The sequence below is a fragment of the Antechinus flavipes genome, chromosome 1 (assembly GCF_016432865.1).
Source record: "Antechinus flavipes isolate AdamAnt ecotype Samford, QLD, Australia chromosome 1, AdamAnt_v2, whole genome shotgun sequence".
In the NCBI taxonomy this organism is placed as follows: Eukaryota; Metazoa; Chordata; class Mammalia; order Dasyuromorphia; family Dasyuridae; genus Antechinus; species Antechinus flavipes.
In genome coordinates, this window is record NC_067398.1 from 369812434 (window position 1) to 369838081 (window position 25648).

Genomic DNA, 25648 nt, shown 5'->3' on the forward strand with positions numbered 1-25648 from the left:
TACACCCAAAGAAGGAACACTGGGAAACGAATGTGAACTATTTGCATTTTTGATTTTCTTCCCAAGTTATTTTTTACCTTCTGAATCCAATTCTCCCTGTGCAACAGGAGAACTGTTCAGTTTTGCAAATATGTATTGTATCTAGGATATACTGCAACATATTTAACATATATAGGACTGCTTGCCATCTGGGGGGGGGGAGGGAGGAGAGTGAAGGGAGGGTGGGGAAAAATCAAAACATAAGCAAGTGCAAGGGATAATGTAAAAAATTACCCTGGCATGGATTCTGTCAATACAAAGTTATTATTAAATAAAATAAAATAAAATTTAAATTTAAAAAAAAAAAAGTATTGTGGAGGATAGACAGGAAAGAGACTGAAAGAGGGGAAAAAAGCTCCTATATTAATCCAGGAAAGTGGTAATATGGGCCTTACATAAGGTGGTAATTATTTGGCTATTGAGATAAATGTGAGAAATATGATGGAACTAGAATTAATTTTGCCACATGGACATTGAAATGAGGGATTAGAAAGAGGAAAGAATCAATTGTAAAGTATGGGCTAGCTCTCTGGAGAGCCTCAGAGCAGAATAAATTAAAGTCCTTGGTCTCTAGGGGGAGAAGTGAAAGATCTCTCCTGGATTCTGGAGTTCCGGAGTCACCAACCTCAAGTCTCCTCCTCTTCCTGCTGCCAAGTGCCTCTGCCCTCTCTCCCTCCGCTCTCCAATCCTTGCCTTATGATTATCTTAACACCAAACATTCAACAAGCACCAACTAGGAGAAGTGCCATTTATCCAAATATATGTTAATAGAGTCATTGTCGCATGTTAAATAGTTAGCCTTAAGTGCTTGGTTATCTCATTCAAGCATACTTTTTGGAGTTTCAGCCCTCTACACTTAATAATGATACCAAAGACACACTGGAAATCTGGAAGGATAGTGATGACAAAAATGGGGGAAAGTTTTAAAAATTGTTATTTAGGGGAAAAAGAAGTTCTGTTTTAGATATATTGATTTAGAGATGCCTGTGGGACATCTTACTAAAAAGTTCTAAGAGGAATTGGTGACAAAAGCCAGAAGCTCTAAGGTCACCCCACAGTGAGAGGGAAAAATGTGAATGATATTTACCAGATGACATCCAGTTAAAGAGAACGAGTAGGAAAGGTCAGACAGGTAAATGAACCAAGAGCTAGTGGTGTCACAAAAACCCAGAGAGGAATATATTCAGAGATGAGGGAGTCGACAGTGGCAAATGTTATGAAGAGGTCAAGTGACATAAGGCCTGAGAAAGGCCATCACATTTGGCAGACTTTGAAGGTCACTTTGAAGAGAACAGTTTCAACTGAGCAACAAGGTTGAGCATAAGAGACTGAGAAATAAATGAAAGAAGAACTGGAGATAAAGAGTGAAGATTGCTTTTTTTAGTTGGGTTCTGAAAAAGAAGAGATATAAATGAGAAAAGAAGTAACAGGGCATATGAATTGGGACTTGGGAAACTTTTCTTTGGTAATACTAGTTCTAGTTCCTTCCCTATGTCTGGATTCTTTAAGGTCTCTATTTGGCCTTCTGCTATTTTGGATATTTTATATTTTTGAAGACAATCTTCTTACTTTGTCTCCTCAGTTTTGTTAACTTATAACGGAACACAATTGGTTCTTATAATTCTTTTTATTGCTTCTGGTTTTGCTGTTATTTTTATCTTGTTCATTTCTTCTTTTGTTGATGTGATTGTCTGTCCTTTTCATTTTAATCAGAATGATTCAATATTTATCAATTTATCAGTCTTTTAAAAGATCTAATTTTGAGTCTATCATTTCCAGAGATGTTTTATTCCCAATTTACCACTCTCTCAACTAATTTTTAAAAATTAGTTCTTATGTGAACTTTGGCTATTTATTGGGGTTCTGATTTTTAAAATGTACACTGAGTTCATTAATCCTGTCCTTTCTTATTTTGTTAATGTATGTTTTTTAAGAATATCATTTTCCCAATTTTAGCTTTGTTCAACATTTTGTTACGTTTTTAATCATTTAAGAAAACTTAGTAACAATAGTATGCAAATTATTCTCAAAAACTGAAAATGAAAACTCCTCATCAGATTTCTTTTCCGAGACAAACAGTTCTAGAGTGATGCATCCAAGAAATCAGTCATCATAACCAAATTGGATTTAAACCAGGGAGGCAAAGAAGGTTCAGCACTAGAAAAATAATCACCATAATTAATCACATGAAAACTAAAATATGCAAAAACATATTACTGTGGAATAATGTAGGTGTGGCAAATGATGTGGAGAAAATGTTGACGAAGAGTACTCAAAATGCTAAAAATCATATAGTGTAGAGCTATTTAATGATATTTTATGAAAAGTATATAAAACCAAAAGTAAGCATCACAGGAAACAGAAATATACTAAAATCTTCCCAAGTAAATACACGAGTAAAGCAAAGAAGCCCACTTCCCTCACTATTATCGGATGTTGTTACTGAAATGTTCACATATAGCAACCAGATAAGAAAAAACAATTCACAACCTAGAGATAAGAAAAAAATAAATTAAAACTATTCCTGTTTGCTGAAAATGACAGTTTATCTAGAGAATTTTAGGGAATTAGCAGAGATATTAAGTGAAGCAATAGGTTTAGCAATATTGCAGGCTACAAAATGACCCTTTACTAGAGTTTTATAAAATAAAAATCACCAGCATTCCTATATAATAACAAAATGCAAGTGGCCATAATAAGGTAATCCATTCCAAATTACTACAAAATGCATACATCAAGGGATCAATCTATCAAAAAAATACTTGCATAGACTCTATTATAGAATGTTCCTTAAAGGAACAAAGAATTTAAAGATAGTTGGAAGAATATTCACTGCCCATGTATGATATAGGGCTATATAGTAAAAATGACAGCATTATCAAAGTTAATTTACACTTTTAAAACTATACCAAAGCATACATCTTGTAAATAAAAAGCTATAATTAAAAAAAAAAAAACTATACCAAATAGTTATAGCAATAATTTTCAAAACTCCACAAAATAACAAAATTTGTTTGAAAAAAACAAAAGAATTATTATATCTAAAAAATAATGAAAAGAAATAAAGTTAAAGTAGGAATAGTACTTCAAGATCTCAAACTATGTTATACAGCTACAGGCCCAAAAATCTTCTGATATTTGTTAAAAAATAGAGAAGTAGAACAATGGAACAAATTAGACAAAGGAAAATCATAAACAACTGAACTAACAAAATGGTCAGGTCAATGAAACAGAAAATATATTGCTTGGGAAAGAACTCCCTATTTGATAAAATCTGCTAGGAAAACTGGAACGTGGTCTACCACAAATCAGACTAGATTAATACTTTGTGCCATATTCTATAATATACCTTAAATATGTGCCATTAATATTTAGAAAAGCAGATTATACCTCACTAAAAGTTATGAAAGACATATTCTTAACTAAGAAGAAAAAAAATTAAAGAAGACAAAATAACTAACTCTTATTACCTGCAAATGAACAGCTTTTGCATCAACAAATTTAATGCATCTAGGTTAAGAAATGAAATAGATGAATAAAGAAAAAATGTTTTTATCAAATTTATCTTTTAAAGATTCAGTGTAATAATTTACAACTATATGTGTGTACATATAAATAACAAAAATACTATTTTTTTTTTACATGGGCACGGCTCTTTTGGAGGGAAAGGGTAATTAGAGAAAATTATGGTGATATTAAAACAAGTAAAAAAAATTTTAAATAGCACATTATTTTAAAGAGAAAAGAGTTGAGAGGACAGCAAAATTAAGAGAAGATCTTTTATGGATGGAGTATATAGATAATGGGAAATGAATTAGTAAATAGTAAGAAATTGAAGAGTGAAATGTGACTTACTTAGGGTCAATAGCTACCATTTCAGAAGCAGTTCTTGAGTCTAAGCCTCCGAGACCGTGAAGGTGGCCTTCTATCTGTTATTATGCCAATAATCTCTTATATACAGATATACATACATATATAAATATTAATATGTTCATATTACACATTTATTTGGAGAAGAGAACAAGAGCAATGGCACACAGTAGAGTGCAAGATGGACTCAGAAAACACCTGGATTTAAATGTGTGGAAATCAGAAGATTGTTCCTGAATAGGCACTAATGTTTTATACATTCTTCAAGTCTTCAAGAGGGGCTTTGGAAACATAAAAAGAGATACTTAAAACAATTAGCTTAGGAGAGAAAATAAGTACTCCTTATCCAACCCAAATTGCCAGAAATTTAAGACACATTGCTGGGCCTGTTTCTGAGGGGACACCCATATGGTGGTTGGTTTGAGGCATTTTTTAAAGAATGGTTTTTATTTTTTTGAAAAGCAAAAAAAAAAAGGTAGCTACTATCTACATGATATATACTTTATATATCTTAATAATCATGTAATTCACGTATCCTGTCAACATTCAAAGAATAAAATAAATTTTATACCAAGAAAAGCATTTCTTTGAGAGAAAAATTAATCAATATTATTGTGAAAAATAGAGGCAAGAGGATTATCAATACTTTGGAAAAGGACATATAAAACTCCAAAGTGTCCTTTAAAAAAAAAAGGAGCAATATTTAAGAAGTCTTATAGTTTGTAAAGTATTTTACAAATGTTCTTATTTTATTCCCTCAACAACTTTTGAGAGATAGGTGCTTTAATCATTTCCATTTTACAGATAAAAATACTGATGCAAGCAAAAGTGACTAGTTCAAGATTACATTGCTAGGAACCATATGAGGCTACATTTTAACTTCATATTATTCTTTCCTTAGGTCTAGCACTTTATACATTTTATCCAAAGTATCATCTATCTAGCTGCCTCAGAGTAAACTGAACTTTGCTTTGATGATCAAAATATAGTACATATCCAAGTCTGAATATTAAATACCTGGTTTTAAAAAAAAAGAAAAGATCTTATTTTAAATTCTTTGTGCATTAATCCTCATGAATTCAAACTCAAAATAGGTCAATGGTAATGCTTTTTTTTATTTTTAGGGAAAAAAGCAGTATCTTGCTCATAATACATTATCAATCAATTAACCACTAAATATTTTTTAAGCTCTTATTATATGGTTCAGTTGATAAGAGTGTTTCAAAGAACAAAGATCTGTGTTCAAATACTGCTCTTGAGCATAATAGTTATTTAGCCGGAGATAATATCTAAATTAGTAACTTAAAACTCTCTGAAATTATAAATTGCACAGAGAGAGCGTCTGTATTAGTAGAAGGAATTATTTTCATTTAAGGTTTTCTTATATGAATGAAATCACATCCATCCCACCCACTTACATATAATTGTAAAGCACTTAGCATACTAAGCCTAGGGATTACAAAGAAAAGCTAAAAACAGTCCCAGACATCCTGGGTCTTACAATACCAAAAGGGAAAAAGAATTGAACAAATGCTTGTTGAATTGAATGCTGCTTCAATTAGTGCCTAAACAACTCAGAAAGTATGTGTGTCTAGCTAAAATGGGAGCAGGAGTTGGGGAGGAAGGAGGAAAGAAGATAGAAATAAAATACAGTAACCATTTTTAATAAAAACATCAAGTAAAATATAACTGGTAATCCTATCATTTTATAAATCATACTATAACTTAAAGATAAAAGTGGTTTGTTTGTTTTTCAACCTGAAAGAGATGTTAGAGACTTATATAAGGGTGGCTTTATTAGTCTAATATCTATTCATCCCGGTATTATAATAAGGAGTTTATACATCTTTAATCATCCTCCATTACAGTACTTGGAGCCTACCATAAATGAGATGGTGGGATCACCCCCACTTAAAAGCATATCTAGAAAAGACTGGCAGTTTGTACTAAATGACAAAATGAACCAGAAAGACCTTAATTCAAATCCTGAGGACATGTACAGTTGGCATAATTCTGAACAAGTAGCTTAACCTCTTAACTGAATCCAGACAATCCTGTAAAAGGCTGAAAGTTTCAGAAAAATTGAAAAAAGGTCTACACTGGAAGAGGGGTTTCTTAAAACAATTAAATCATAGGCAAAGAGCAAAAAAAAAAAAAAAAAAATGAGGGAGGACAGAGCCTGAATTAATGCTGCCACTTATCTTGGTTAAGCCCTACATGATGATTACACAAATTCAAAGCAATGAAGTGATTTGCTTAAGAATACAGACTCACTTAAAAGCACTGATTTAATGTACATAAGATGGATGAAAATTTTACTTATGCAATAGTTTATTGGCATGCAGATTATTTAAGTGACCTATAAAGTGGTTTTGGTCAAAATGATGGAAACTAAATTTTAAAAATAAACCAAGAAGGTATCAAAAGCCTTCTATCTTATGACACCAACTAATTTTTCACTCCCTTCCAGACTCTCTACTCTAACTGGGCCAACTTCTTGGGTGTTCCACACAAAACTAATACCCACTCTTGCTTTTTGGTTTTTGCTCATCGTTTCCATTGCAATGTTCAGCTTTTCCCCTTTCCACTTATCTAGATAACTCAAAAATCCCTTTCATCTCTCAGTCTTAAGTTCCAAATTCTATCCACATGACAATTTCCATTTCCTTGAAAAAGTCTTTTTTCAATTATTCCAATCCAAATTCATCTCTACTCTCTATGCAAAATTAACTTTTACTTTCCTTAGCTCAAGAAGTTTTGTCTTCCCAACCATAGTAAAGCTATAAGGACTAGGGTCATTTGACCTCCTTCAAGATGGGAGCTATTTTCACTCTTTCTAATGCTACGAACTCTGTTAAGGATTTTTAGACAACAAGCTTGCTGACTTGACTTAGTGAAGTTGTGAGAATTCAAGACATTCATAATAAGGAGTATCCTACTTAGCTGATAGAAAGCTATTCATAGAGAAGACAATTATCCTTGAAAGTTGTAAAATATTTAAAGGGCGTACTTAAATTAACTGAATGAATACGACTTTAAATTATTTGTGGCTGAAATGGAAAATTCTTTGGCATATTCTTTTATGTGTTCTAATTACTACAGAGATTATCTTCATTCAAAATAAGTTAAAACTGTTCAAAATCTCACTTTTTCTATGTGATCTGTTAGAAATGCTCCATAATATGGTTTAAAGTACTTAAGCAAAATGATTCAGCTAAAACATCTGAAAAAAAATTTTTTTTCCCTTAAGAACTTCAGCCACAGAATTCCCTATGAATTCTACAGAGGCAAGCTAGATAATTTAAATAGAAAACTTTATTATGCCTACAAATAGAACTCTGGATGGAATATAAAGCTAACCCTAGAAATCTGTTAAGCCCTAAAGACAGGTAAAACTGATATGAAAAACTCATTTCATTTATTCACTTAATAGGAATTCATTGGGTATCTACTGAGTATATAACACTATATGAGTCACCCTTACAATCATGGTAATAAAAAAATACATTATAAAGGCACGTCTGAGGCACATGATTTTCTATGAGAATATTCAATATACCATGATAGACTTAAATGCAAATATCTGATTTATTGTTGTTATCAAAACATTTATTAGTAGAAGATTATTTTCTTTTATATAAAACAAATACTTTGGACAAAAAATTAAGCTCGTATCAGTCTTTCTGAGAAAAAAAAATTACAACTGCTGTTATTTTTAAAACACTGCTCCTTGGCTTTTAATACAAAAAAGCTATACCTAAGTTAATGAACGAATGAGAAGCTTTTTCTGCTTTTTCCCCACTATATAGAAATAAAGGGTTACTGGAAACATGTTTAAGTCCAGAAATACCTTAAAATAAAGTGTCACACAAGTCAGTGTGGGACAAACTAGGTTAAAATGTAACTGGAAAATATTAAAAAAAAAAAAAAAACAGACAATGTTAATACGTAGTTTGTAAGTCAATATACAGCTACAGGAAATGGCCCCAATTTCTGTTTGAATTTGACACAGTAGTCTAAAAAGATTTCAAAGAATACTTTATTCAACCTCTTAAATAAAGCAACATTTTTGGAAGAGAAGTTTGAAAAAGTGATAGTGAAATCTAAATCTATTGCTATCTCTACAACTAAAAACAATTACTGTTCATTTAGCTCCATGGTAAGACTAGATAATAGGAATTTGAACCAATTCAAGAAAATTATAATGATCAGACTTAATAGAATGAAAAGATAAAAGATTGTCCAATATACTTTATTTTGTACTCTTCCAAAAGATTCGAAGAAATTAAATATGCAGCATCATTTTAGTCCTCACTATGAAGTTCAGAGAAAAAGAGCTTTCTTTTCATTTCAAAGACAAGAGTAATTGACAAGTAGGTAGGCTAAGTAGCCTTAGGCTACACAGTCAGTCAGTCCCACCTCACTCCAAGATCCATGTCTGACTCCTAACTCAGAGTCCAATTCCCTGGATATGTATGTTTTAGTACTTTATATTTTATCAAGGAGCTACATGCTAATTATACTATAAGCTTCACAAACAATGAGAATTAAATAGTTATTCCAAACACAGTGGGGACTGGGTTGAACTCCTTCCCAATTCTGTATTTTTCCTCATGAATACTTAATAATAACCTAGATACCTTCTCAAAAAAAAAAAAAAAAATCCAAATATATTTAAGTTGTGCTCCAGATTAATTGAGCCATAATACATCTTCCCAAGTGTTCTTTCTAAAACTACTTCCAAAGACTCCCTCAGTAAAACTCTGCTTTTTCTCCCAATTTGGAGATATGCCTGAAATGTTGTAAGATTTCTCCTACAAAGACACCATCTTAAAAGAAAAGCAAGAAGTTCTATTAATAATTGACATATTTATTCTCGTTAAATATACCTTCAAGACCAGAATGTTCAAAATGATGCACATACATTACTGTCTACTGACAAAGGAATTTATAAGCTTTGAATACTTAGTGGATGTATAGTGCCATCTGCTGTACCAGCTGATAGTTTCTTGGGAAATTTTTTCTCAGATATTATTCCCTTAAAATAGCCCCAAAAAAAAAAAAAATGAACTAGGAAAAAATTTAGATCTCAAAATTGAATCACAAACATTTCTTCATGCTTAGCTTTTTTGCATTACATTTTGGGAAAATTTGTAATTGTGGGAATTGGGTAGCAGTAACTATTGCCTGTTGAATCTACTGTTCTTAGGTTGATCCTTCTGTGTAAACCTTCTAGATAAACATAGTAAAAGAGGAAGAATAGAGGATATAAGCCCTCATCAGGCCACCCCCTCTACCACCAAAAAAAAACCAATGCAAAAACTCAAGTAGATTTTCATTTTTGTGTGTCCCAAGACCCAAAAAACTATACTCTCCTATTTACTACTGATACATAGAAATTGGAAGTTGGTGATCCTACCTTAAATTGGGATCATAGCTTAAACTTTAAAAATTATTTTTATCTGTTATTTCAGAAAAGTTCCTTCACTTCAAAATCACTAAATAAAAATGATAACCAGCAGAAGCAGAAGGAAAAGTAACAGGGTGAGCTGTGAGTACTAATTGGAAAGACAGGCAATGGTAGAGAAACAAAAGGGCTCCTTACCCTCAAAAATGCTTAGACAGCAGCAAAATAAAAAGAATCTGTGGTTTTTAAAAATTCTTGATCTAGTAAAATATCAACCTAATGTCACTAGAATTGGGATATAAACTAATTTAAAATGTGTGCCAAAGAAAGAAACAAATGAGGCTTAAAGCATTTAAAATTAATCAGTTACCGAAATGTATTGCCTATAATAGAATGCATTTCAAATTTCATTTAAATATCTAACAGTTGTCAAGACTCTCTGTACAATACCTTTGTAAAACATATATTTAATTAATAAATCTTGACCTTCATGGCTGCAAGAAACAATCATGAAGCAGATGGACAAATGTAACTTAAATCAAACTGCCTAGAAAAAGAAGGAAAAAAAAAGAAAAGAAAAAAAGGAAACCACTTATTTACAAGTACATCTGAGCTGACTGTAATGTCTTTGTCTTTAAAAACAAATTCAGAGCTCCCTCTAGTGGGAAACCATATCTGGATAATGGAACATGAAATTAAAGCTTCAGTTTGGAATATTAAAATACATTTTCAATAAGATAATCAAACAAATTTAGGTTAGTGTGTCAAAATATATTAGGTAATATCTACTTTACATACTTTAGAAATGTAATACAACTCTCATTCTCCTTCCTGCATAGCCATATATGACATAGCTTCTAGATTAAGATATTTTGTTCATAAAAATACAAAAAAAAAAAAAAAAATCAAGTATTTTATTAAATGCCTACAATATGTTGGATATGCTAGGCTATGAGAACACAAATTCAAAAGTGTTCTTTAAAAAAAATGCTCTTAAAGAGTGTTTGGCAAAACATATGTTGGGAGGTGGTTGAAAGAATAGTTAATTTCCAGTTATTTACTTTGTGCTAATAGTAGTGTGTTCATGAAAGTTTAAATTTGAATCATATGTGTGTATACACACATACACAACCATTTCTGCTGTGTGTGTATATGCATGTATGTATATATGTACACACATAAACATACAGTATGTATTTCAGTGGATCGATGATCTCAAAAATAATCTGGCTATTCTGGCCATACTATCCTGAACTAATTCTAACAAAGAGAAAACTGTTGCTGAAGAAGAGATATTGGAAGCTTTGGGGTAAGTGACTGTTCCACTTTAGAATATTGATAAGTTAGTCACAGTCTAACAATTACTCTAAATTTTGAGAGAATAGACTCTTTTAAAGAAAGCTAAAATTATTAGAGAAAATCAGTCCAGAAAGGAGAGACAAGTCTCAAAAATGAACTATTAAGACACAAAAATAAATAACTCCAAATGAGGAATGTCCAGAGTGAGATGGAGATGAATTCTAAAAACAACAAACACATACAAAGAGTTCTATGATTTTATTATCAAGGATATGTTAAGCTAAACCATCCCGACCTTCCTTCCCAAAGACAGTCCCAGGAAGATCTATCCCCCCAGTCCTGAAAACCTTGCCCTACATTTTCCTAAATTTCAATATCACTAAAGTACTTATGTGCTCTATTGGCTGTTCTGTGTTCTTAACAAAACAATATACTTCATAAAATTTTACAGAATATTTCTCTCTACAAAGAGAAAATCGTTGCTCCTTTTCTCTCTTTCCTTTGAAGGATCCTCTTCCATATCATTCCATCATTGTATGTCCCTTAGAGTTTTGTCCTTCACCCTCTTCTCTTCTTCCTCTAATTTATTTGATCTCATCAATTACCAAGATCTCATCGGTTAATTACCATCTCTACGCAGATGACTCTCAAATCTACCTTTCCAGCTTCAATCTCTCTGCTGAACTCCAATCATTCATTTCCAACAGCCATCCAACATTTTGAAATCAATGTCCAGCAAACATTTTAAACTTAACATGCCCATGACAGAACTCATTATCTTTTCTTCCAAATCCTCTGTTTCCTATCTTCCCTACTATATAGAAGGCAATATCATACTCCAAGTTCCTCAGACTCCCAACCTAGGGATCATCCTGGATTTCCCACATCTCTTATCCCCCATATTTCATTTTTACATATCTTGAACATGCCCCCTTCTCTCCTTTGACACTGCCTCCTCTGGTATTCTCCTTCCTTTCTTTTGTCTTTTTCCAGTTGAATGAAATGGATTTCTGTAACCAACTATGTATGTCTTTCTTTTGATCTGTTCAGATGACAGTAGGTTTCAAGTGTCAACCCTGTCCATCGACCCACTCATCCTTGTTTGCACAGATGATACTCATTACGTGAAGATAATTTTCCCTAATTTGCCTTTTTGTTCTCCTTCAGTATATTCCTTTCCCTCTCTTTCTACTCTTAATGATCACTTTAAAGATCTTTAAGACTACCTCCTGCCTTTGACTAACTGATTGATCTACCCCGAAGATACAATACAGGATACGTGTATCTTTTCCCCATACGTGAATACAGTTAATTCTTTAGTCCTTTATTTTTACTTATTTATATATTTATGTATATCCATTTTATTTATTTATTCATGCAAGTCTCCCTTTTTTTAATGTTTCTCTTCATTCCTACTTCAGAACTTAAAAGGTTTTTCATAGTTCAAGTCTTTTTATCAAGTTGTTTTTTTGTTTGTTTGGTTTTTATTTTTAATCAAGAAGTCCTTTATTTCATCTAAGATCTATTTTTCCTCCTTTAGAATTATACTGTTTTTCAAGTTATTCTTGTCTCTAAGTTCATATCCTTTGCCTTCTGGAAAAATATTCCAAGTTCTCTTCTTTATAGTTGTGATTGCTAAATAGTGTAGGGCCTTTATTGTGTATCCTTGGGATTTAAATTCCTTCTCTCTTAACATTTGCTATGTTTTTACTTTGATCAAGAAACTCTGGATTCTGGTTATGATGTTCCTGCGAATTTACATTTTCAGGTTTCACTGAAGAGGTAATCAATGGCTTCTTTGTATATCTGTTTTGCTCTCTGGTTCTAAGAGACTTGTGCATTTAGTATTGTATTTTTTGGTTAATCCTATCTTTTACTTGAGCATCCCTGTCCCCCTAATAGCTCATTAATATAAGGTTTGTGTTTTTGTTTGCCTATTCTGCTGGGCTTTATATTTGGGCCACGCTTGGTCATATTTCTGGAAAAGTCTGAGCTGGTGCTGATACTGCTTTTTTGGGATATTGAATGTTGTGCTATTTCACGATCTCAGAGACAATCTAGAGATCTGCAGTTTATTAGTGCTACCAAATGATCTATCCAGGACAATCTGACCTCTAGTCTGAGCAGTTTGCAACTTGGGTTTGATTCTAAGCAAACTGCAGCCACATTCTGTCAGTTTAGGAAGCTCTGCAAGTTCAGAGTGGCAGAATTGTAAGCTTCCCTTTGGTCTGGGACTTCTGCCCTGGTTATTCTTCTCTCTGCAGGCAGAGCTAGATACTAAAAATGAGACTCTGCTCGAAATTGGAATCTAATATACACCTCTGCTACTAGCTTCTGAGTTTCCTTTCTATAGTGTCCAGAGCTTTCCTCTCTAAGAATATAAAAACCAATCCAACATTAAGTCCCTTTGTCAGTCTGCTCGGGAGCTCTGCCTGGAATTGAGTAATTGGTGACAGAGATGTCAGTTCACACTTATCAATGGCTTGGTATGGATCCAATGAAGTCCTGTAAATGGGTATGGGATTTGCTCTTGTCCTGGTGCACAATCTTTCCCTGTGCACTTCTCCAAATTAGATGCCAGTGTACCCTTTGAATAGGAACAGTGGTATTAGGCTTTCACAATAAACCAAAAGCTTCACTTGCTCACTTCCTACCAGAAGGCACTCCAACACCTCTAATCCCTATACTAATCATCATCGAAACAATTAGCCTACTTATTCAACCACTAGCCTTAGCAGTACAGCTAATAGTCAATATCGCTGCTGGCCACTTTTTAATCCACCTTATTGGTTGGATGCCCTAGCACTTATATTATTTGTTTGGTGATGAGTCGGATAAATCAGATTTGTAGAATTTGGATTTGGTAGGGTAATCAACTCTTGGGCGCTGTAAAGACTAAACAAAGAAATAGTATAGTAACAGGTAGGGTAGAGATGCCTATAATTGTAGGGCATATGAAAGAGGCAAATAGATTTTTGTTCATTTTTTCTCTCAAAGGAATGAAATTTCTGGGAGTTTGAGGATCTCTTCTGGAGGATAAATATAGATTATTTCGATACCGATAAGTTGGAGTTGGAATAAACAGAAAATGTTGATGATGATTAGGCCTGCAATGTGAAATCAAGCTGATGTTTCTAATTGAAGCATATGCTTTGAGGAGATATTAAGCTCTGTTAATACTTAAGTATTATATTGATTTCTCAAAGATGTTTGCATTATATGGCACCAGTTTTCAAAATATTTTAGAGTTGATATTTCTAGTACAATGGGCATGAAGCTGTGACTGGAACCACAAATTTCTAAACATTGACCATAGTAAACTCCAGGGTGAGTGGCTCGATTCAGTCGCCCTGAGATAGCGCCTGCTTTCAACCCTAGAGAAGGTACTGCTCTTGTGTGAAGTACCTCCTCTGATGAGATTAACATTCAAACTAAAGTTCCATAAGAAGAACTACTCGATTGTCTACCTCTAGGAGTTGGAATTGTCCGGGAGTCAAATCTTGGGTTGATACTATCTATATACAAGTCGAATGACAGATCTTCATAGTCAGTATACTCGTAGCTTCAGTACCACTGAGACCTTTTTCTGTGTCTGTGTGCCTGTATGTTAAGCTAGGCTAGAAAAATGATTCACTGTGATTTTTTTTTTCCCCTGAATTTCTCCATCAGAATTCAACCTGGTGCATTTTTAGATAGTTTGGAAAAGCCTGTATGTAGGAACTCAATATACTGCTTCCTACTTTGGTTCCATATTCTACATCCTCTTTTAACTTTTTTAAAATCAGCCTTTCCATATTAACAAGACCAAAGTCATAATTCTATAACATTATATTTCCTTGGTATCTAAATTTTAAAGGGGTTGTTTGGTTTTTTTTTAGATAGCACTTAACATGAGTAAGGCACACAATCTTCTAAGTAGAATGAAAGTGAATTTTGTTGATAATGTGATTTTTGGTGTCAGATAGTGATTTAGAAGTTACTTCATGGAAACCAACAGTCTTTCCATACTTAGGTTGGTTGGAATGCACTTAAAAGTACTGTGTCAGTGTGTCTGGGTATCATAATTTGAGAGATTATAAAAAAAATAGTGTGTCCAGAGTAAAACTAGCAGAATGGTATGGTTTCCAACTCCAAAATTATAAATCTATGATCCCATACACTTTGAAAAATTATATAATATGAAGAATAATTAAGGGAATTATAGTTGTTTAGCTCTTAGTAAAAGAGACTCCAGTAAGATATAATTGTGTTTAAAAAGAAAGAAGTTTTGTTCTTTTATACCAAAGGGGGGAAAAAATGGTTAAAAAAAAAAAAAAAGTGGGGGGGGAAGCAGATTCAATGTTACAAAAGAAAAATTTTTTAAATAACCAGTGCTATATATAAGAATAGAGTAAGTTGCTCTATGACATACAGAAATTGAAGAATGACAAATATAATCGATTAGAGATTTCTCTATTAGATGGTAAGCTGAACTAGAAAGCCATTAAAGCATCAATTAATATGGTTTGTATTTTAAATAAGCAGCAATCCCACCTACCAAAATTAACCAACAATTTTGTATAGGAGAGCCTTCTCTATACACTTTTTATAAATTTATTCTTCTCCAAAGTTAAATCACAATTTTATTAATTGCCATGATTCATTACCTGTTTTTGTCAGTAAAAGATTATCCAAATGTCTATCTCCAACTCCAAGGATATATGTAATTACACAATAGCCAGCTGCAACGACAATTCAAAAAAAAAAAATTTAAAACACAATCACAATTTGTAAATTCAATTTGTGCTATTATGATGACAATATACGTACCACTATCCTGCTTCCAACACTTACTATGTAATCGTAGGCAAATCATTTAACTATTATAACCTCAGATTATCCAGTTATAAATACAATAATTATAATATGTGGCTTACTGACCTTGCCAGGTTATTCTGTGAACAAAATTAAATGCATGTCAAGGATTTGAAAATCTAAACGTCTTACATAAATGTCAGTAAGTTATTATCAAAATTATAATTTTTTAATACCACTGAAAAGTATACCATTTGGAAATAAGCAAAATCTGCTAAATTTGCAAGAAAAATATGATTTTGCAAAAGTATAGAACCGTTCAAAGATTAAATGACGTCAGAAAATTTAATTATAAAGAATGCCTGTGTTATATTTAAATATGAATACCAATTTACAACTCATTCTGAAAAGGAAAAAAGTACCTGTAGAAATACAAAAGATAGTTACCACCCTGATAAGATCAGAGGAAACTGTTATCTGCCAAGATTACAGTGATGGCTGAAGAGCTTTTTCTTTAAATTGTGAATCTTCTGAACTGACAGCAGGTGGGAAAATAGATGCACTCATTTTAGTGGTAATGGCTTTTAAGCACCATTGCTACGAACACCATCTAACCCATTAAGAAAAGTGACATGATAAGGGTTAGGTACAAAAAAAATCTTTGGATATAGTTTTCTTCCTGTCTTTCATACTTTTGTGTCTCTTCTACTGCAAAGAAAGACACTGAAAAACTAGAATTTGAGAATGACAGTGAATTAAAAATACAACTCATCATCTCTTTTGGATAAATCAGTTTTCCCCATTACTAAAATAATAATTATAAAATATAGTCAGCCTCCTATAATAATATTTCTTTCAATGGCTAGATCAATTCTGTCCAAATGCAAGAAACACTGAAAATGAACTTATGTGTCAATATGTTCTTTAAGCAATAGTCTGCTAGAAAATTAAAGTTATGATAAAGTAGAATAATATGCTCTTCTTCTCATATGAAATTCATTTAAAAATATTTGTTAAATATCAGGCTTTGAAAACTTAGAAAAGGAATTAGTTCCAACTAGTTTGGATGTAAATAGTGATTTATATGAAATTGGGTACAAAAATGACAGTATCTACCTTTCATATAGAATTTTATAATTCCCAAAGACCTTTTAGATGCATGACTTCACTCACCATCCCTCAGGTTGACAGGGCAGGAATTGCTATCCATTGGACCAATAAAGGAGAAGAGGCTTACTCAAAGTCACAAAGATTCTCAGTCTCAGGCCACTATATTGTTTTTGGTTTTTTAATTACACCACTATTTAATGACAATAAGGCAGTAAAAAAAGGGGATTTTATTGTGTTTTGTTTTTAAAACACATAAAGCAATTAGATCTTGGCCTTCAAGACTTAGAAGACAGGTTTAATCCAAGGCTCAAAATATTTTGCAATTCTTCTATAACTGCTTCAACAGTTTATGAATTACACAAGAAAATCAGACCCACTTCTCAACAATTCCAACTACCAATTTATTGATTGATTGGTTTTCAGAAAGTGTTTTAGATTTTTTAAAAAGGTCAAATTAGCTCTTGAAAGATTTGTTAGCAATGAGGTTATACAAAAGAATATTATGAAAGTTTTAAAAGCAATTTAAACAAGTTTCAAAAACATTTTGAGCAATGATTATTACTCTCTCAAGCTAACTAATTTGAATTGTTGAAATTTGGGTATGTTTGTTTAAAAAAAAAAAAAAAACACATTAGTTTAGTCCGAGCTCACACAATGAATAAATTCATATGTATAAATTAGAAATCAATCATATTTAATGTGATAGTGAAGAGTTTTGAAGCTTAAGAAGGTTGTGGTAGGAAAGCTTTTTAACAAAACAGGGAGTCTAGAACATTCCTTAGAGCGAACATGGCAAGAAGCAAGGAATATAAAGACGTTAGTCCTCGAAATTCTATTCAGCAATCACCAATATACTTTTTGTTCAAAAGAAGTTACAGAGTATTGTTTTTAAATTAGTATTCTAACTACTCTGATTAAGACTGGTGAAAGCATATTTAGATGGATTTAGTGCTTATTGAACAACTGGAAAGAATAGTGACTACTAAGTTGGTGTCAAGTTAGAAGGAGGTTTCAAGTATAATGGGCTTTATTCTGCTACACATGTTTATAGTGATGGAAAGGAAGGTCTAGATGTCATACTTATCCAGTTTGGAGATGATACAGGGCTAGAATTAATAGCTAATAGAGAAATGAAAGAACTGAGCTTCATTAAGTCTAATTTAACTTTTGAGATTTATGTTAACAAGATTTAAGTTAAGAGAAATCAGAATAACAGTTAAGATTAGGATGTAAAAAATTAAACTGAACACAAATTATAATGAGAGAAATACAGCAAGAAAGCAATTTATGTTCAAAAGACATGGGAGTTTAGTACCAATAAATAATAGTGCAAACTAAAAAAGTTAACGTAAAATTAGTCTTCCACAAGAAAAGTATAGAAGATAGAAGTCAGTATACCACTGGGTTTAGATCACATTTTGTGTCCTGTAATAATGAATGCCACAAAAATGAAAACTATAAATAAGCTAAAATAGAGCTACAAAAGGAATACTGTAATGGTGACAAGAATAAAGAAGATGTTTAATTTAGGGGAAAAGATGATGATTTTCATATATCTGAAGGAAACTGCTTGAATCAAGAGGAAAAATCAAGAACAATAGGCATGCATTTATAGAGGGAGATTTCTGTTACACATGAGAAGAAAAATTCCAGAGGTGAACAAAAAATGAAAAGAATCTTCCAGAAGTTCCTTAACATTGGAGATTTTCAGGTATAAGATAAACAATTAATGGTATATTTCATAGAGGAAATTCAGTGTTCTTTTCTAAATAATGGATAAATATATTTCTAAAATGGAGTTCACAGATCCCACCCCACAAGGGTCTTTTCAAAGGTAGAAAGATTTTTGGAGAGGAGAAAATCTGTGAAATTGAACAAGAAAAAAGTTCTATTTTTATTTCAATACAATGGGTTTCCTTTGCAATTATAGGTATTTTATTTGTTTAAAAGTATACTCTAGTGAAAAATTAAGAATATTTGGGGCAGAACAGAGATCCTCCAAGGTATAGGCACAGAACATCTGAAGATATACTTCATGCAGGGATTAATCACTGTGAAGTGCAAATTCCTCTGGGCTAGGTTCATAGAAACAGGGAGTAGGGACTCTCTCCCACCCCCTCAGGGTATGGCTGGAAGCTCAGCAGGAATCACAGAGATTTTCAGGGTTTGAGTCAAGAAAGACAGAGGAAACCTTGGATGATTGGGAACAGTGGGCCCAGTTGTGCCAATGAGATACAACCCTGGGTGAGAAGGAACCAGCACACCTCAGGGGGCAGAGGCTATGGAGTAGAGAGGCTGAGGGCAGTGGGCACTTGCAGAAAGAGGCACGTGATTTGGAGTTCCAGATCAGAGAGGAGAGTTGAAGTGAAGCTAGAGGCATCATCCTTCTAATACATATTAAGAGGTGTTTCCACTAATATCTCTTATTAAAAAAAAAAAAAATAGAAACTTACTATAGGAACAGGTAAGACCAGGATTCATGTTCAGAGGATACTAAAGTAAAAAAAGCTTCTACCCAAAGAGAAATATGAAATGGCTCCCTGCACAGTGAGAATTTATAAGAACTCAAAAAATAATTTAAAAATCAAATGAGAGACAGAAGAAAAACTAAAACTAAACTAAAATAAAAACCATCCAAGAAAAACAAGCTTATGAAAAAATAAATAAACCAACTCAAAGAGGAGATACAGTGCCTAAAAAAATGAAAATAATTCTTTGAAAATTAAAATTGGACAAAGGAAAGCCAGTATAGCTATGAGAGCAAGAAATGCCAAAAGAGATTATAAAGAATGAGAAAACAGAGCAGAATATGAAACATCTAATAAGAAAAATGATGGATCTGGAGAACAGATTAAGAAGAGAATATAAGAATAATTGGACTGCCTGGAAATTGTGACCAAAAAGAGAACTTTGACACAATAATGCAGGAAATAATCCAAGAAAATTGTCCTGAAGTGATAGTGATATGGTTTGAATGCTCTCAATTTCTGATGGTCAAGAGGTTAGTGGCAATAAGAGAGTTGTTAAATATCCCCTTTAAATCAACTGCAGGTTTAGAGTGAAAGAATTCACTCATTTCCAAATTATTAATGTAATGCCAGAGAAACTGAAGCAGGAGAGAGATTAGAGAATTTTTAATATTTTATTAATTGGAGAGCATAATTGACTGGACAGGACTCTCGTCTCAAATTATCCAGTGCTGAATGGGAGACTCATCTCCTTAAGTATCTTTTACAAACAGAGAAATGGAAAAGGCGCAAAAACTTCTGTCAGGATAGGGGAGGCCATAAATCCTAAAAACCAAAGACAGGATGTCTGAATACACAGAGATAAAGATGTCAGTGAGGTATCTTGGAATATTTTAGAGGGATATTGTAAATTCTTGAGGACACAAAAGAGTCTGGAAGTCTGCTCTCTTGTTTTATCTTGCTTGTATTAACAATTTATAACCTTAGAGCAAATGGTTCTCAGTTTTAATGGGCCAGAGTGGGGTTTTACAACTAAGAGGAATAGTTAAGGAGACAGACAAGGAAAACTAGTACAGGGAAACTGAGGTAGAACAGTTCAAAAGAGATTGTGGCATAACATTAGTTGCAAAATGAAAGTTTACTATTGGATCAATTTCTAGTGGGAAATGGAGTTTTGGCACTGAGAATGCTCAGTGGGCAGGGTCCTAGCAAAGTGCATGGGCCATCTACGAAGACCTTAGCTGACGGAAGCTGTTATATTGGGTATCTTAATAGGGGCTGGGACAGCCTAAGCTGATCAGGCCAGGATTCTTGATGGGGGCTTCAGGAGCCCAAGTTCCCAGGCTTAGATTCTTATCACTTTTCAGCCCAGATCTCCTATTGAAATTAACAACACTTCAAAGGGGTGCTTTTTAAGGAGGATTTCTAATTGAATCAAAGGCTCTGGCATCCTGGAAAGATAATTTATCTGGGGGGAGGGGGGGGGAGGGTAATATGCCTTCCCTAGGAGGGGCTGAGACTCAGAAAGGGATCACAGATCAAAAGGAAATACAGTTTCTTAAAGAGACTACAACAACAGTAAAGGAAATAGTTCCCTCCTGCTTCTATAGAATATGAGAGGAAAGTAGAAATGGAAAAAATCTACCAACCACCACCTGTGGTGGATCCCTTGTGGAAAACACACCGTATTATATTACTGTCAAATTTTGAAATCCTCAGCTCAACGAGAAAATTTTGCATAAAAAGAGGAAAAAAATACCTCAAATATGCCGGAGCTACAATTAGAAGTGTACAGAACTTATCAGCAACTACAATAAAAGAATGCAAGTCTTGGAATCATATCTACTGGCAATTAAAAAGAACTAGGCCTGCAGTCAAAAATATCATATATAGCAAAATTATCTACAATATTGAATTTTTAAAAATGGATGAATTCAACTAACTTGCAGATTTTCAGGACTTTCTATCAACCAAATCAGAACTTAACTGAAAATTTAACATATAAGAGCAAATATCAAAGATCAGTTTCAAGGAACTCAGCATCTATAAATTGTTGAAACATGGACAAATTATTATTTTTTCCAAATGAGAAATTTATACATTTAAGATAAAAGATAAAAATATGTTTAAGATTCATACCCATAATAAGGTAGCTCAAGATTGGCAGGGTTAAGGTTAAGATAAAAATCTTATTATACAAATAAGGTACAGAGGAAGAATAGGCACAGAGGCATGGAACAGGAAGAGGACAAATATTTGTGAAATTCTACTCAAATCAGGAATGAGTTCAATAGGCAACACTATATATTATGAAGGGTATAGCACCCTCCAAAATCTAAAAAAAAATAAGGGGGGAGGGATGGGAGGATAGGGAAGCAAAGGGTGAGGGAAGAAGACAAGGGAGAAATCCTTGGGTAGGGGGAGTTATAGCAAGTCAACGTATGAAGCAGAATTAAAGCCGAGCCAGCAAGGATAAGAAAGGGGTGTGTGTGTGTGTGTGTGTGTGTCTACATATGTATACATAAATATATCTTTTCCTAACTATAACTTGCTGCTTGGGGGTGGTGGGGATGAAAGGGGGAAAAAAGAATAAAATAAATAAAGTATGTAGTAGAGAACCAAAGAACAATTTACAAGGAAGTCAAAAAAAAAAAATAAACATTCATGAATATAATTTCTTCTACTAATATATATACTTTCTTGATCTGGTAATTTATTGTTATATATTTTCAATCCTCCCTGATGTTCAACGAGGCACATGACAGTGTTCTCTTTTGTTTGCTTTAATTTGTTTTGTATTCCTTTTCTGTTTTTCTTATTCTGTTTTTTCAAAATAAAATAAATTTTTAAAAAATAACCTAAATACCTTCTGCATACCTTGCAGAAATCTTGAAAAAAATGATCTGATTATTATAATCAATTCATTCATATATTCAACAAATATTTGTCATTACTTTTTAAAAAGTCATATTTAGTTCTTAAATATGTTTTAATTGTAAGGATATTAATAATTATTTTGAAATTTAGGATAGCAAGATTATTACTAAACATATATTAGGAAATGTACTAAGGTATTTTGAAGGTTTTTTTTTTTTTAAACCATGTCTATGATTTCAATGGTATTCCCTGTGAGGAGACTCTAAATCAATTCAAATCAGCAATTGTTTTATATGTGTGTGTGTGTGTGTGTGTGTGTGTGTGTGTGTGTGTGTGTGTGTGTGTGTATGGATTTAATAGTTAACTTCATCATTGAGAAATTAAGGGTCAAACAAAAATATATCAGAAGTGAAACTTGGACCCAGGTCTTTCTGGCTATAAAGAAGACTGTCTCTAAATCCTAATCATTTGAATCAAGGAAATATTTTCTTCTATATTAAATGATAATTTACATTCAGGATTTAGTTCATGATTTAAAAATCTGGGTTTCTTCTTAGTGAAGCCTAGAGTTAACAATTTCTTTTCAAAATAATTAGTGGATTCTATTTGCTATATACAAATGCAGCCTGCAATAACACATCTGGAATTCTGAGAGATCCCTAGAAAGCAATCTAATCATTGAACACTCATTCTAAATTATTTTTTGAGGCCATTTGGAAAACAATCTTTGAAATCACCTCCAGAATTCAACAAGAATCCTAAAGAAGTAACAAAAACATTCAGTCTCAAATGATATTTCCTAAATGTGAATATAATTTCATTTATATATAAGAGGTTTATGGATCCCTATTAGTTAAAAATTTCTAGCCAAAAATGCTTGTCTTTTTTTTCTTGGGGATAAACTTATTAATTAAGTTTGTTGCAGTTATAATTGGGTTCAAGTGACAGACTGCAAATTAGAACATCAGATCTCAGAGTCTTTCCAAGATGATTTAATCTATTGGATAATCATAGGAATTGTTTCTAAATAATAAATGCAGGGGCAACTAGGCCCTGGAACATTTTCTTTAAAAAGTTTAAGAAGTCAAATCAAATAAAAATGGGGCAAAACCAGCAGATCAAGAACATCACATTCAGAAAGAATTAAATTACATTAATGCTGTGTCATGATTGTTTTGGCAAAATACAATGGTTCTTATTCACTACTGCTTATAAGCATTATAAAGAATGCTTGGGCTTTTTGCTTTTACTCCTATAATTTCATGTAGCATTTAAAACTTAATGTGGTAAATTACTATGGATGTGGCAGCATGATCTCCCCCAAAAATTAATTTATGTCAATAATACATATGAATGCCATTATTCTCTAAGAACAAAGTAGTAACTTTCCTCCCTAAGAACATAAGTGTAAAGTAATCATTTGAAGACTTACCACAGCTTTTAACGTAAGTATCCATCACTTCAGCACTTATTCCATTAGGTCCATTCTCGCTTGGTGCATATCTTCTAAAAAAGTTCTGAAAGGATATTATTTACATGATTATTTATTTAATATAATCTTGAAACAAATGAAGGACACAACAAGAGAATTGCAAAGAAGTGTTTAAAAATGAGCAAAGAATATTTGGTTTATAATTTTTGTTAATCTAGTATTACACCGAGACAACAGACTCAGCAGCTGGTCATCTTATTTAGAGGACCCACGAGACTAATCATAAGAATATACACTATTTTGTTTTGTTTTTTTCTGTTTTTTGTTTTTTCCCTTCTTGATCTGATTTTTCTTGTGCAACCAGATAACTGTATAAATATGTATACACATCTAATCTGTGTATGGATCTAATATAACATGTATTGGACTACCTGCCAGATGGGAAAGAGGGTGGGGATAAGAAGGGGAAAATTTGCAACAAAAGGTTATGCTTCAATGTTGGAAAAATTACCCATACTTATGCTTTGCAAATAAAAAGCCTTAATAAAGGAAAAAAAAAAAAGAATATATACTGATATAATCATATTATGAGAAAACATTAAATAGGGCAAGGCAAAGTAAATTTGTTTTGATGTTATACTTCTCATCCAATTTTATCTTTGTTTTATTATTTTCTACAATATGAAGACAGAATTTTAAAATTACTTTTTAAACAGAAATATATTGAAAAGTTTTTCTTTTTTAAAAAATCAATAAAATGAAAGGTAAACATAAAAATAATCAAAACAAGTGCAAAATTTTAGCTGTTTAAAAAAAAAGGAATCACATGAGCAATTATATAAATGTTCCGAATCAAAACATATATTCCTGATTTCTTCAAAGTTTTTCAGAATGTAGAATTCTTACATCTTTGAAGTAAACCGCCATCTACATATAAGATCTTAAACCTTGTTCTAAATACCACAATCTATATTTTTTCTTTTTGATGACAAATGACAGTTCCTATCAAATTTAGGTTCTATAATTTATATCACGTGAAAAAAGAGCTGGTACTTTAGGCATGGAGAATTCTCCCCACTGATGCACACTGCAACTCCACATACTTGAACTCAAGTCTTCTTGAGGCCAAATCCAGCACTCTTTTTTTATAGATCTTTTTTAAAATGTTTTTTAGCTTTTTAGTTTCAAATCATATATATAGATAGTTGTCAACATTCATCCTTGCAAAACTTTGTGTTCCAAATTTCATCTCCCTCTCTTATGTGCAATTCTTCTATACATATTTCCACAATTATCATGCTGCAAAAGAAATATAAAATTAAAAAGGGAAAAAATGAGAAAGAAAACAAAAAGCAAACAAACAATATAAAAAGTGAAAATGCTATGTTATGATTCATTTTCAATCCACATAGTTTCCTTTATGGCTACAGATTCTCTTCATCACAAGTCTACTGGAATTGCCAGCACTATTAATCACTATAATATGCTAATTCAAGTCATATAATTAATTAAAAGGTTTTTTTTTTTTCTGTTAGCCTATCTCTTTTTCAGTTTCTGGGTAGGAAAAAAAAAAAAAGAACTAGGATCAAGAAAATCTGGGTTACAGTTTAGGTAAATCATCTCCTGGACCTGAGCTTTCTTACCTATAAAATTACAGTATTTGAAACAGATGATATCTAAGGTCAATAAGCATCTGTCAAATTCTAGGATTCTGGAACTTCAAAGTTAATTCCCTCATAATAATAATTTAATTTGTTTTTAATTCATTTTAAACAAAACAAAAAAGAAAAACAGCCATTGTATATACACAAAAGAACATGAGAGAAGTCAATATAAAACAATAAATTTTCAATTCAAGAAAATATGTAATAAATGCTATCCTTGGCTTTCAAAACTACTCAAGTTTTCCTTCTAGGTTTTCTTTCATTCTCTGTTATGTGCCTTTTATTTTTCCTTACCTATCCTCCTGCCCTAAAGAAGGCTAAGACTAAACATGCATAAATAAATATGTATATAAATACACACACACACACATACACACGTTAAGATCACTATTTATATTTCTATTTGTCAGTCCTTTTTTTTGGAGGCAAATAGTATCTTTCTTTATAGGTCTAAATCGATGTTATTCTAAACCAAGCAGCTTATCATTCTTTATAACATAGTAATATTTGACCAAAATAACGTACTCATACCTTATTTAGCCATTCCCTCACTGAAGGGCATCTATTATTCAAGTCAATTTGAGTCTAGGTGGTTTAATATACATTTATTAAGAGTATTTTTTCATAATTTTTATTTCTTCATCGAAAAACTACCTGTTCATACATCCAGCCATTCTGGAGAGCAATT

General features: G+C 32.4%; 1 protein-coding gene across 1 annotated transcript in view; it reads right to left on the minus strand.

The window, feature by feature from the left end:
- PIK3C3 (phosphatidylinositol 3-kinase catalytic subunit type 3) overlaps positions 1-25648 on the minus strand; it is a 183507-nt gene that overhangs the window by 69003 nt on the left and 88856 nt on the right. Inside the window, exons 20-21 of the mRNA XM_051969692.1 lie at positions 23297-23381; positions 15262-15336 (exon numbers count right to left, since the gene is read on the minus strand). Of these exons, the coding sequence (XP_051825652.1) occupies positions 15262-15336; positions 23297-23381 (160 nt within the window). The remainder of the gene's footprint in view (positions 1-15261; positions 15337-23296; positions 23382-25648) is intronic.